This window comes from Wyeomyia smithii, chromosome 3 (genome assembly GCF_029784165.1).
Source record: "Wyeomyia smithii strain HCP4-BCI-WySm-NY-G18 chromosome 3, ASM2978416v1, whole genome shotgun sequence".
Lineage (NCBI taxonomy): Eukaryota > Metazoa > Arthropoda > Insecta > Diptera > Culicidae > Wyeomyia > Wyeomyia smithii.
In genome coordinates this window covers 215,101,965-215,114,866 of record NC_073696.1, presented here as the reverse complement: position 1 = coordinate 215,114,866, position 12,902 = coordinate 215,101,965, and the positions used below count along the sequence as shown (strand labels likewise).

At 39.3% G+C, this 12,902-nt stretch overlaps 1 protein-coding gene across 2 annotated transcripts in view; it reads left to right on the top strand.

The window, feature by feature from the left end:
• Positions 1-12,902, top strand: part of LOC129726950 (dendritic arbor reduction protein 1) — a 290,751-nt gene that overhangs the window by 270,123 nt on the left and 7,726 nt on the right. For both annotated transcript variants that reach the window (XM_055684261.1, XM_055684260.1), the window contains exon 5: positions 2,238-2,873. In XM_055684261.1, coding sequence (XP_055540236.1) covers positions 2,238-2,873 — 636 coding nt within the window. The remainder of the gene's footprint in view (positions 1-2,237; positions 2,874-12,902) is intronic.

Here is a 12,902-nt window from a genome sequence, read left to right as displayed (position 1 = left end):
TCACGTCCTTACCATAAATGGACCCTGTGTCGTTCCTCTTGAGGATAAAGATCCCCAAAACTTCGCATCACCCGGGAGTGGGCGGATCAGCATCATTTATATAATACTCTACGCCATATACAGCTTTTGCTGGGCCTGCGCTGGATGCGCAAAATTGAATAATTAGATTCCATGCTCGCACGTTGGGACTCTAAAAGCCGTATTATTCTCAAGAGGGATGATTGAGGGACCACTTTCGGTGGACAAAAAATGCTTTAAGCGTTATGAGATGGGTTGTCACCATTCCGGGTTACGCCCGGCAAAGAATTGGCGCCTTTGTTCTTCGGAACTGACCGCGCACCGCTACGTGATTATACCAGAAGCCGCCCGGCGGTGCTGACGACTAAGAGATTCATTTAAAACCCGAAGAAACACATCAAATTCGTCGGAGAAAGGCGCGAACTGCTTGGTCTCAAGTGTGTCTCCGCAAACAAGTGCTAATGAAGGCTCTAATGATAATTAACAATAGAGAAAGAGGGAAAGAGACACACACACAGCTCGAAGGTCCCAAGCGCTAATAGATTTTTGGTCAATTCCCATAACCCTGCGCAACCGGAAAGCAAGGCCGCGCGCAGAACCAAGCGGGAAGCAATTGTTTGTTTTCTTAATTAAGACTATTACCGATCGTAATTCTCGGCTTCGCTGCGGGTGCCACTGTTAGTTCAATTAGCTGAACTTTGTTGTGGTGCCCGGATCCCTGCTTTTTTTTCTTCCTCTTTCGCTGAATGTGCTGATGAAGATTTCAAATCGGTTTCCAAGTCATATGTCACAATGGCTAGCTAGTCATCAAACATGACACATTTCCGTGGAGAACTTAGTCTTTAGGAATCATTTCAAAGAAAATCTTCCAACTGACAGCTACATTCCTCCACCAGCCAGATCCCTATCGCCTCTCAGTGCGGTACAAACTCTACGGCAGTGTGAAAAGAACACAAGCGAGTGACCAACTGTCAATTACGTTCTTAAATCTTATCTTAATCTGATGCTAACATTCTCATATGTAACCTTGTACGTAGATTAAAGGCAACTTCTTGTCGATCTCGCTGGCTGTCTGGCCCTCCGGTGTCTATCGTCACACCGTCTCACGATGACATTCCGAAATACCTTGTGCGACAGCTAACAAGGGCTCAGGAGGACGCGCGCGCGTCCACTCACATACAAAACAAAAAAAAAGCAAAACACGCACGTCTCCTGGTTCTGATGAGTTCATTTGGCGCAAACGGGCGTTCTTTCCGCGCGGGTCTAAAAAGCTCCGACCGACCGGCTGACAGAGCGAGAATTATTGTAAGGGACGACCAGGCCGGGCACACACTCGTACGCGGAATAAAATCTATAAATTTAATACGTTTATTTTGACACTTTTATTCTCGTGGCAGAGTGGCCTGACTGCCTCGGCCTCGACAAGCCTCTCGCACCCCCGGGGCTGCTTTCTCCGTTCCCTCTCATTTCGATATTTTATTTTTATTATATAAACATTTCCTTTATCTTCTATAAATTTTATTGTTGATCACTTTCCGTGTGTCGTCCAGCGTCACCCCGTTCGGCCGAGGGAAAACTGAATAACGTTACTGCGTTGCTCCGGGCTGACAGATATATATGTACGTTACGAGGATCGTCGCCGTCGTCCGTCCCGCACCGGTGCTGGATGATACCCTGCGCGAGGTTTCCCGAGAGAGATTAGATCGGAATCTGGTTAATCGATAGACCGCGGGAAGACGATAATGACGCTGACAGCCTTATAGTCTCGGGTCTTATCGCTTGATCTATGGGACCATTTGGGCAAACGAACGCGCGAAACAGAGAGTTGATGCGTGAGAGCTGAGACGCGAGTGCGGCACTTCCGAAAATGGACGAAAAGAGACGCGACAATTACACGCGCCATTCAATGGTGATAAATACCCGCCATCTATAGCATTAGCTGTAAATGCGTCGTCTACGAGGCTAAAGTGTTTACATGCCGCACGATCGACGTAACACACTGACACAGTGTGACCATATCAGTAAACGAGCCGAGCTCGCGCTGACTTTCGCGGCTTCAAGAATTGCTCTAAATTGGAGCCATGTCAAGTGTCAATTGTTTAATAACATTTAATTAATTAATTTCACGACTCGTTTGTTTTGCTTCAGCCATTTCCACCGTTTTGAGATCAAGCACGCTAAAATCGTTTTCTCGTTCTTTTCTCTTTCCTCGATTACAGGTGGCGTTGCCCCTGGACCACCAGCAGCTGCCATGATCATGGAAGGGCTAGAAACCTTGGTTGCGCCACCGCATCACACATTCCTACTGACAGAATCAGCGGCTGCGGCACACTTTAACGTGCTCAGCTTCGATACCTGCAGTCTGTTCAAGACTGCTGCCACCACGACTTCGTTGGGCTTGAACAACAACAACTCGGCAACGCCCAACAACAATCATCATCATCTGTATCATCCGTATCATCATCAGACGCACACGGCCGCTACCCATCACAGCCAGACGGCGTCCCACCATTGTCAGCAGCAGCAACAACAGCATCATCACACCGCCCAAACGTCCTCCTCATCCACCACCAGCAGCACCTCAACCCCGTCCTCTTCCATCACCACCCAAACGACGTCCACGTCGACCCCCTGCAGCACCAGCAATTCCCATCATCCCCACCTGAGTCTGCTTAGCACTACTGCGGCCAGTGGCCAGCATTCCTCAGACTCCAACCTGCATCAGTCCTCCGAGGATCACTCGCAGTCGCAGGGTGACACTCAAACCGGCGATCTCAACACCCCTGTCACGACCTCCGGGGACATCCCGTCCTTCTTCGGGCCGTCCACCGTCGTCGAGCCACCACCGATCACAGGTAAGTTCACGTCCACCCCCGATATCTAAACGCAATACCCATTAAAGACAAAGTGCCACCACCCCTATCAATTAACGGAGCCAACCTTCGACGGTAGTCCGGCGCAGTAGATTAATCAATATCACCGGCCCGAGCGGGCCGTTGCTACTGCTGTCCGCGCCCTTGTACCTAAGGGAAGCAGAACCAGTGAGTGCTCGCGATCGCGAGGCGCTAATCCGACAATCACGCTCTCACGCGCTTGCTGGCTCTTCTTTTCGCGCCACAAGTTTAACGGCTTCGTGACTGATCCCTATTCTGCTGCGAGCTACTTGAGCTTAAAAAACCCGGCGCAGACACGCGGGAGCATTCCAAGATAATGCCCAAAGCTAATATATAATAACCGATGCCACTGTCCACTGTGTTTTGTCCACTGTAACCCGACGGCAGCGCCACAAACCACTGACGGCCGACTCATAAATCAGCATTAGGCATGAAAATCGGAATTCCGCACCCCCATAGTCGTAAACTCTTTCTCTTTTGTAAGTGTAGTGAACCCTTCACAGTTTCGGCGCCATTTCCCATCACTGATGTGGCATCCACTGCCGGTCACCATCAGAGGGCATAACTTATAATTGCAACTAGCATCGACCGACAGCACCGTTTATATAGGCCACCGCGGTTCTGCCGCCGGCGGCCAGTCGCCCCAAGAGTTGCCATGCTTGCGTGCCAATAAATTTGCCAAATAAGTTGACTGCTGCTGTTGCTTCAATAGCCATTATTAAAAAGAAAGGGAAAAGGAAACACGAAAAAAAAACTGGCAAATAAATTTCATCTCCCTTTGCCCTCCGGCCGGGGCAACAAAGTGGCAACTAAATTACTCGGAAAAGCGCGAGATTCCAGCAACAGTGTAACCACTTTAATGGGAGGGTAATAAAATCCTAGCAAAATTGAATCAGATCAAAACTTACCGCCTTACCGCGCTCGCTCCCACGTTTGTTGTCGTCGCTGCGCTGCACTGGCCGACGGTAATATCGTGATTGCGCGAGGAGAAAATTTTGCACGCAATCCTGCCGTCGGCTGTGCAACGGCTGTGACATACACACACACGTACAACACACATTCTTCTTGTCGACGGAAATTGAACGTAAGCCAAGTGGACTTGTGCGAGCGGATCTAAGCCGGCACGCCAAGACCCGCCAGACTGATGCGTTCTTTGACCCATGTCCGGTTCCCCAAAAAAAGCGGCAAGACTTTCCCAGCCGGAGTCGAGTGAAGTTTCGGTTATCGTCCTCCCTAGACGACAACAGAATGTTGCCAGTAGTAATAATCGCCATAAAGTCCACGAAATTATTTTTTCTCACATTCCGTGATGCTGTGATAAAGATTGGAATCAGGAGTTATCAATCATTTCGAATCAGTTTCAGCTTTGATATACTTTAAAGCATAGGCGTTTCGATGATCATATTTTGCTATTTGCTGTAATAAAAATCTTGAACTAGAAAATTTTTATTTACCAAGCTCATTTTGGCTTCTGTGTGAAACTCCGAATTTTTCACTTGAAGTTAAAACCTCAACTAGGGTGTTGTATCATGATCGGACCAGTTTTTAAATACAAGATTTCTCAACTATTGAATAAAAAACTGTATCAAATCTGCAGCAACATAATCAAAAAACTTCTTTTGATGATGTTCATTGGTTTCGTTCAGATTGCTTAACTATTACTATTATTAAAAAAGTTCAAAAAATGAACTATTTTCGAGTACAATTTGCCCTACAATTGTTATCAAGTCTCGTTTTCAAGCTGTGATTTTAGAATCAAATATTCAAAGGTTGCAGTATATTTTCCAGTAATATTGTTCTGTAACATTAAAATTTAATTTAGGAACACTTTTTATACGAAATAAGTTAATGTACCTACCAGGATCGTAACAATTTTTATATGCGAAATTCCTCCACTAGTTGATTCATTCAAATATTCTGCAAAATCATCAAACAACTTCTCCTGATGCTGTTCAGAAAGATTCACTAATATTGTTTAAGTATTACTATTGTTAAAAATATATAACAAAATTATCGATTTCCGAACACAATTTACCCTTACGCTGTCATGCCTAAGCACTAATAATGGAATTAAATATTCAAGGTTTGCAGTATATTTTTCCGTTAAATGCTTCTATAACATTTAAATTTTATGTAGAAACACCAAATATTTGGTTTAGAGTTGGAACTATTAGTGAAACGCCATGGCCTATTTTGTATCATGATCAGACCACTTTACTTTAGAGACATCACCGCTTCACTTTGCTTATGCATGATTTACCCAATGAAGAATCTCGCGTTCAATTTATTGGAACAGAATATAAATGATAAAGTTGTTTTCTATAGAATGAAATCTTTTAAAAAACGACGTAAGGTAAAAATATAACTCAGTTTCATCCTTATTTAGGAAACACTTTTTTCCGCGTACTATCGTCCAGTTTACGAGAAAGTGATAAATTGTGATACAGTGCCTCCACAGTTATGGGTCAGCTACAATTATGGGTTATTTTTACGCAAATATGTCTATTCTCACAAAACTAAACGGTTTTCATTAGCAGTGGTATTTTTTGTAACTCACTTGTAACCTCATTTGTACGATTAAAATAATTTAAAGTTGAAAATTTCACTAAAAACCATAATTCTGCTCGGTGCAAGAAGTGAAGTGACCCATAATTGTGGTAATGTTACATTTTGCGGTGCACAATTGGGGGTCAGTCCATATTTTGGATATTTTTATTACTTTTACATGTTAATGCATCAAGACTGAATAAAATAACGTATTATCAAGCTTTTACAACAATAAAATAACTTGCATTACGTATTTTGACTATTTTATAGACTAAATGATTTTGGATGCCAAAAGTGACCCATAATTGTGTCTTTTGCTATGTAAGTGGTATTTTTCTTCCCTACCGAGTTACACGCAGCAACTGCAGTGAAACTATTTGTTAATCGAAAGTACACATCAGAACACAGTAAAACATTCGTAGTTGATTACTTTTACGATTTTATATTTATTTTTGAACATTTAGACAGCACGTTGACTGACCCATAATTATAGAGGGACTGTATATGAAAATTTATATTTGTGAATGTTTGGTTGTCATAGCTTTTATCGAGGCATTTCAAGTATGTCTTAAGCAGGTATTAGACAAAGCAAATATTTGTTATTTTCAGTACGGATTTCATCATGTCCAAATAAAATTCGTACTGAAAATAGCAAATATTTGCTTCGTCTAATGCCTGCTTTAGCTTGATGAAAACGGTCGTAGATATCAAATACAATGACAAATATGACTACGTTTCTACGAAAAGATTTATGACATAGCACCGATAACTCTCTTCAATGTAACTTAAACTTTGATTGAAGTTTTGAGAGGTATGAAATAATGGCTTTTATACTGTTAAACATTTCTCAAATAGATGCAATAAGGAGCTGAAATGCTATGATAATATTATGCTGTTCACCGCGAATATTGGTTGAATATCGCTCTGAATATGGGCGCTCACACTTCCACCATGCAACACCATGAAAAATCGTTTGAAGTCTCAGAAGTACACTTGTCCGATTATGGTACAAATTGTATGATCAGAGAAAACGATATATTTAAATGAATTTACGTCGGATTTGCTATAAATTATTATTTCTGTAAACTAAACAGAGAGACTTCTCATATAAATGAATTTTATTCATGACTACATGTACTTAATATTCATGGTGAAAATGTTACATGAAAAGCGATGTACCTTAATAATAGCCTAAATTGGTACGATCATGATACCCTATAATAAAACAGATGGTCGAGTTCCGAACCAGAATTTTGCTTTGCTTGGACTCATCACTGCCACCGGAAACATTTAATCTGTTGTGATATTGTCCAGGTCACTATTGATTTAATCTGTTGTGATATTGTCCAGATCACTATTGAGAGTAAGTGACATGGTCATCATTCATATAGGTGCTTGTGTGCAAGATTATACCCTTTCGTTTCAAACTTACCACTCTACTGTACCGATCTTTCATCCCTCCTGCCAATATCGCAAATCACAATTTCCTTAAGATGACTAATATACCTCTGTTTAGTTCTTCTGTGAGCAAGATCCATTTTTTCAAGCGAAAGGATTCCTCGTTCCTTTTACCAATATCGCACCATCTTTACAATTTTCCGAAGAGAACTATATTTCACGTTTCAACAGTCAGTTCTATCGTGAGAAGAACTTATTTTATCAAGAGCAAAGTCATCCGCTTCTAAAAATAAACCTATGTTATAGTTCTTTGACAATTGTAATGGTTTGATTCTATGACGATTTTGAGACTCAAGAATAATTTTCTAAAAGAACTTTTGCATTTTGCCACTGGCTTGATTCAAAACATTGTAGCTCAGAAACCGTTGATTGTACCAAAAAACTGTCTGAAAATGAATTGTGGAAAATTGGTGCTTGTTTGTCTTTTAAAAAGGATATTTTCATGTCTAAGGTATAGTATGACCCAAGTGAATCCTGAGTAATCTGGAATGGGTTTGCTGTGCCAGCGCAGTCATCGAAATAAAATCATCAATCACGCGTCATGCGATGAACTGTTCACAGCTCGATTTCGAAAAGTGATCTTAATGGCGAGGTAAACTCGTTGCTCGCCTAATCGCATGTCATGAAGCACTTTTCTGGTGTCAAATTCAAAATCAGTGGTTGCAAAAAATTCGTTTTTCTGATAAAATCCAGGATTGTGGCGAGATCCAAGATGGCAGCCATCTTTTTTCTACTTCAAATAAAAGCTCTATCATTTTACTTCAGAATGGCATTATGTTTGTAGAGGACAAATACAATAGGAATAGATCAATAAAATGATCGCGAGTTACTCAAAAGAACTTTTTTAAAACCGTTCGACCCCTTGCCTTGGTGCAAGAAGAGTTCATCGATATGAACTAACCAAAGTGGTTTTCTCAGCATTGTTTCGCTACTTTCAATCATTTAGACACAAAAATATACTTTTTGAAAGAACTCGTGTCACCAGTAAGACAATTTTAACGGTCATTTAATAATTACCTTCATAAACGTAGCCGCTTTCAAGTTGTTTTCAATTTAAATAGAGAATATTATAAAATACAACTACACTAAATAGTACTAAATCAAAAAAGGGGTGAATTTTTCAAAACTTCTGTTAAACGTTCTAAATAAAGAAATATCAAACAAATTTTTACTTGAAGCAGTCTTCAAGTAAAAATTTGTTTGATATTTCTTCATTTAGAACGTTTAGATTCGAATATTTTTTTCAATATCAACATTTTTCAAAACAATCAAATTCCACTGATGCAATCTGGTTGTTTACTGTCTACATGCTTCCGTTCCAAAACTAGTTTGGGAAATTTCAGTAGTATTTAAAATAAATACGTTAGTTTGTGAGTTATTTGTTATTTTCTAGCAACAAGTACAAATTTAATCAAATAAACGATCCATATAAGACAATTCATTCTTTGACAGCAAAGAGATTGGACGGATGATTCCAGTCTTGTTATTCTCCACAATATGTGAAAAGAGCGGTGTATTCACCGCTCACTCCCTACCAAACATGAGCGATGCGTGTAGCAATTATTTGCACCACACTTCTTTCTTCTACTTTGTGTTTTTGCTGCTCGCAGAAAAGTTAATACATCTGCTGCTTACACCACAGCTGAACGAAACAAAGGGGTTAAAACTCTAGTGAGAACACACAGAAGTACGCCGCGATGTGCACTGCTGAGTTAAATTTGATAGCATTCGAAGAGCAAACATGTGTGACGGGCTGCTGGATTTTTTTTTCAGTTTCTAGATGCAAAGCAAACAACGGAATAAACTTTCCTACCTAGATGCACCCCTTATTAGATATATGCTTAAGATACACACAGTAAATGCACTGCAATGAACTCTGTTGTTTTGTTATTGTGCGTAATATCTTACATTTCTCTGTGGAATAATATTCCAGATTTGACCGCGGTGTTTTTTGTAAGCTTCTCAGATTCAAATAACTCACTGCTCTCTTCAAGCAAGTGCGTCGCATTGCACACCAGCAGTTGTTCTCGCAGTGAAGGATAAACTCCTACACAGTAGTTTTTCTCTGGGGAGAAAAGACAAGCCTGTAAATAAATATCACCGAAAACTAAAAAAAACATACACTAAAGTCATTTTTACGCGGGGAATATGTAGCGCGTAAAAAACCGCCTGAATTCCGAAATACGCGTAAAAAAATCTTTGGCTAAAGGTTTTTAATTATTTCTGCTAAACACTTTCGAAGAAAAATCAATAGCAGTGTTATTTCCACTGACGAATCGAGCAGAATATCAGGAAGTATAAGAAAAGGTTAGACCAAATCAGTGAATATTCAATAATTAGATTAAGTAACCTCATCAGGCACTCTAAAGAAGCTTAAAGAAGACTATACTTTTGGCGCTATTTTGCTCTAGTGCAAAACAGAAAAAAAATTGGATTTTTCCATAATCCGAAAAATCCAAAAAATTATTTTTGGCTTGTTCTATGGGCTAGAAAGTTAATAGACATTCTCCAAAAAATATGTTTGTTTGTTGAAAATTGAGGATACGGAAACTATTTTCGTTAAAATGCTATGTCTCGAGATTGACTCACATTACCACAGGGTGATAGGTGTTTCTCACTTAGAATTTTCCTAGTAACACGATGAAACTATCAAATTTGAAATAAAATCAGCTACTTTTGCCGAAAATGCATATTTTGTTCCAAAAGGCAAAAATAGTTTATTTGGCAACATTTCCGGTTGAAAATAAAAATTTTCTGGATTAGATTAGTAATTCCTCCACTTCGAGCATAAGCTGTGATGGTCGATGCCAAGTTACATTGTGTTTAACAGTGGTCTTCAACAGGGTACATTTTATTTAAAGTTTGGAAGAAAGTTTTTTGGATATATTTGATATTTTGTAAAACATAATTTATTTTTATAATAGGGTAAACTAACCTATAGTAGACCCCTTTCCTATAGTGGACCACCCGCCAGATTAACTCAATTTATGCGAAAAGTCGAGGGATTTCCAGAAAACAACCATCGGGAAACATCTTCCGTAGTCAATCTGCATCACCAATATTTATAAACTCCGATATACGTTAAAGGAAGTTGAGTTAATCTAACGGGTGGTCCAATATAGGTTTATATAGTAAAGGGGTCCACTATAGGTTAATTCACCCTATATAGGTCGGACTCAATTATCTGGAGATTTGATTATCCGGGAACTCGATTATCCGGAATATTTTTTTTGCTGTTTGTTTTAATGTTTACTTTGAAATTATACCTTTACTATCCTTTTCGACATGTTTGGGACTTGTCCGAGCTATGTAAAACCAATCAGTGTCAAATTATTTTTTTGCTTCTCGAGACTTTACCTTATTTTCCACAGAAATCATTTCTGGTTACGCCATCCACTCAAGTAACATTACAAGTAACATACGTAGAGAAATAATTATTTTACGTTCGTCGGTTGTAAATTTGAAAAAAAAAGGTGATTCGATTATCCAGAACATTCAATCATCCGGAGTGAAAAAAAATTCAACACTCCTGATAAGCGAGTCCGACCTGCAGTAGATTTCTATGGAATAGCTCAACGTTTTTGAAGCTTAGTTTGAAAAATATTTCTAAACTGGAGCTTTTCGGCGATCGCCGCAAGTTTTTTTTTTGAAAATTCAACCGAAGAAACAGGAAGCAGTCGCTCAGAGCCAAATGGGGCGAAAACGGGGAGTGAGTAACCAGTGCGTAGCGTAAATCAATTCTATTCATCGGTCATATCGCGAGCAGAATGAGCGGGAGCGTTGTCTTGGTAAAAAAGAACATTTTTGATACGTGGCCATTTCGCCTTGATGTCAACATATAATTGATCGGAGGGCCGATTTTCCCAACAGATTTTGTAAACTAATTAGTAAGCAATTTGTGAAACTGTGATTTATGGGTTACTTTTAGAAAAGGTCTCAACGTTCATAAGAAATAAAATATCCCGAACACAGATACCGTTTCCACTTTATAAAACTTTGTTATTGTTATCGTGGCATTTAGTTGTGATAGCTCAAACATGGCGATGTTTATGATTACAAAATTGTGTTTATATGAAGAGGACAGCACAAAACTACCGCACTTCAGAAAATGTTTATGGTGATGTGATAGCTGAGTAAACTTGCAAAAAGTGGATTGCCTTTTTTTCGAATTAAAATTGTGATTCTAAAGGACCTTTCACTATAAGATATGTGATTTCGCATGATAATGATCGGTGCCTAACACTTCTATAGTGATTTTATTATCCTTATTACTTATTGTCCTTAGATCGTAATGTCAGGACTGACAGGATCAAGGAATCTGGCTCCAAAAATGTTGCGGAAAACATAATTAAAACCGCTCCCTCTGAATACCATTTGATTCGGTCTATGGCAAGGGACAAACGTACAGAACGCACCAGCGGGATAAGGGGCCATCCACATACAACGTGGACAGATTTTTAACGATTTTGCAACGATAATTTTTATCAAAACTAACATTGAAATCGAGTATTTTAGAATAGGCATTGTCATAAAAAAATATATTTTATAGATCCTACAATCATCCTACACGATCAGTGTCGTTTAAAAGTGATTAGAAGCGCTGTAAATTGCGTTAATGCTTACTGCTGCGTTTTGAGTTCTCATCTGTTGAAATTACCCTCAGAACCTTTATATCAGATTTAAAAACTAAAAAAGTAGAAAACTTTTGAACCTTGTTCATACTTTAATTTTATTTTCTTCTGACAAGTTTTTATTAATTTTAAATGCTCATTCCATAAAAATAAGACATTTTAAATTTTTTAATAATCAATGAAACAATTAAATAAATCTTTAATTGCAAGAGCCGTGAAAATTTGGATAGTTTCAATAATTTTCTAAGCGTTTTTTTAATTGATTTCAAGCCCTGGCTTAATAATCGCAATACAATTAGGAAAGCAAAACTCAATATAAACCGAAACGGTTCAGCGTTCAGCGTCATGATGAATTATCGGTTGATCGGAAAGTTCGTAGTTGTTATGTTTTGATGAAAAAAACAAAAAAAAAGGTTTGGAATAATCCCTAGAATCAGAGATATAAGCTTACGTTAATATAATCAAAATATTCAACTTCTACAGCTTTTACTGGTCTTATGTTAAGATAAACAGTCTTTTTCTAAGTGAAAAATTTGTTTTCTTCTAACATGTGCAAAATATTTGGTTTTAGAGCAGTAAAGAATTGCATATTGATTTACTCAAAAATTGATAAGTTATGAATATAAAAATTGTCTGTAAAAATATATTTTCGATAATAATCTCAATACTTTGTGGAAAAGCGTTTATTAAGCTTCCAACGAGTTTAATCAGCCTTAATTTAAATATTTATCATTTATTGTATACATTTGATGTTTCGCTTATAGCTCCCATCATGTAGAAGCACATTGGCTAAAAACCTCTGTTTTTTAACTAAAACGAGCAAAAAAGTGTACTAAACCGAGAGTCATCAAGTCGCCCTGCACCAGCTTGAAGCAAATAACGGGATCATACACACGAAAAACTTCAAATTGCGCGCATCACGTTTATGACTTCATTATGACGGCGCAACCGGGACGCGTTGAAAACCGCACGCGCACAAAGGACAACTGGCTCTCCAGTCCTCAAAAATACACACACACACACGCTTCCTGGCTGGGTAAACCAACAGGCCGGCTGACCCGAGACCCTATGCCAAATGGGCAACCGATTTCCGAGCATTATAATTAATTTTTATTTTTATCTTCCATGCGCCATTTTCCGACCGATCTCTAAGATCCCTGCCCTGGCGTTGGTACCGAATGCCGCCGGAAGCGTTTTTCATTACTGAGAGAAGACGAAAAAAAACCCATCCCAACGGTGACAGGCTGGGAAACATGCAGCAAATTTAGCCATGCCTCGGCCCGGCAGAACACGAGAGGGCCAAGCCAAGTGTGAACACATACACTGACACTCGCCAGCGATTCTTTCCGCGCTC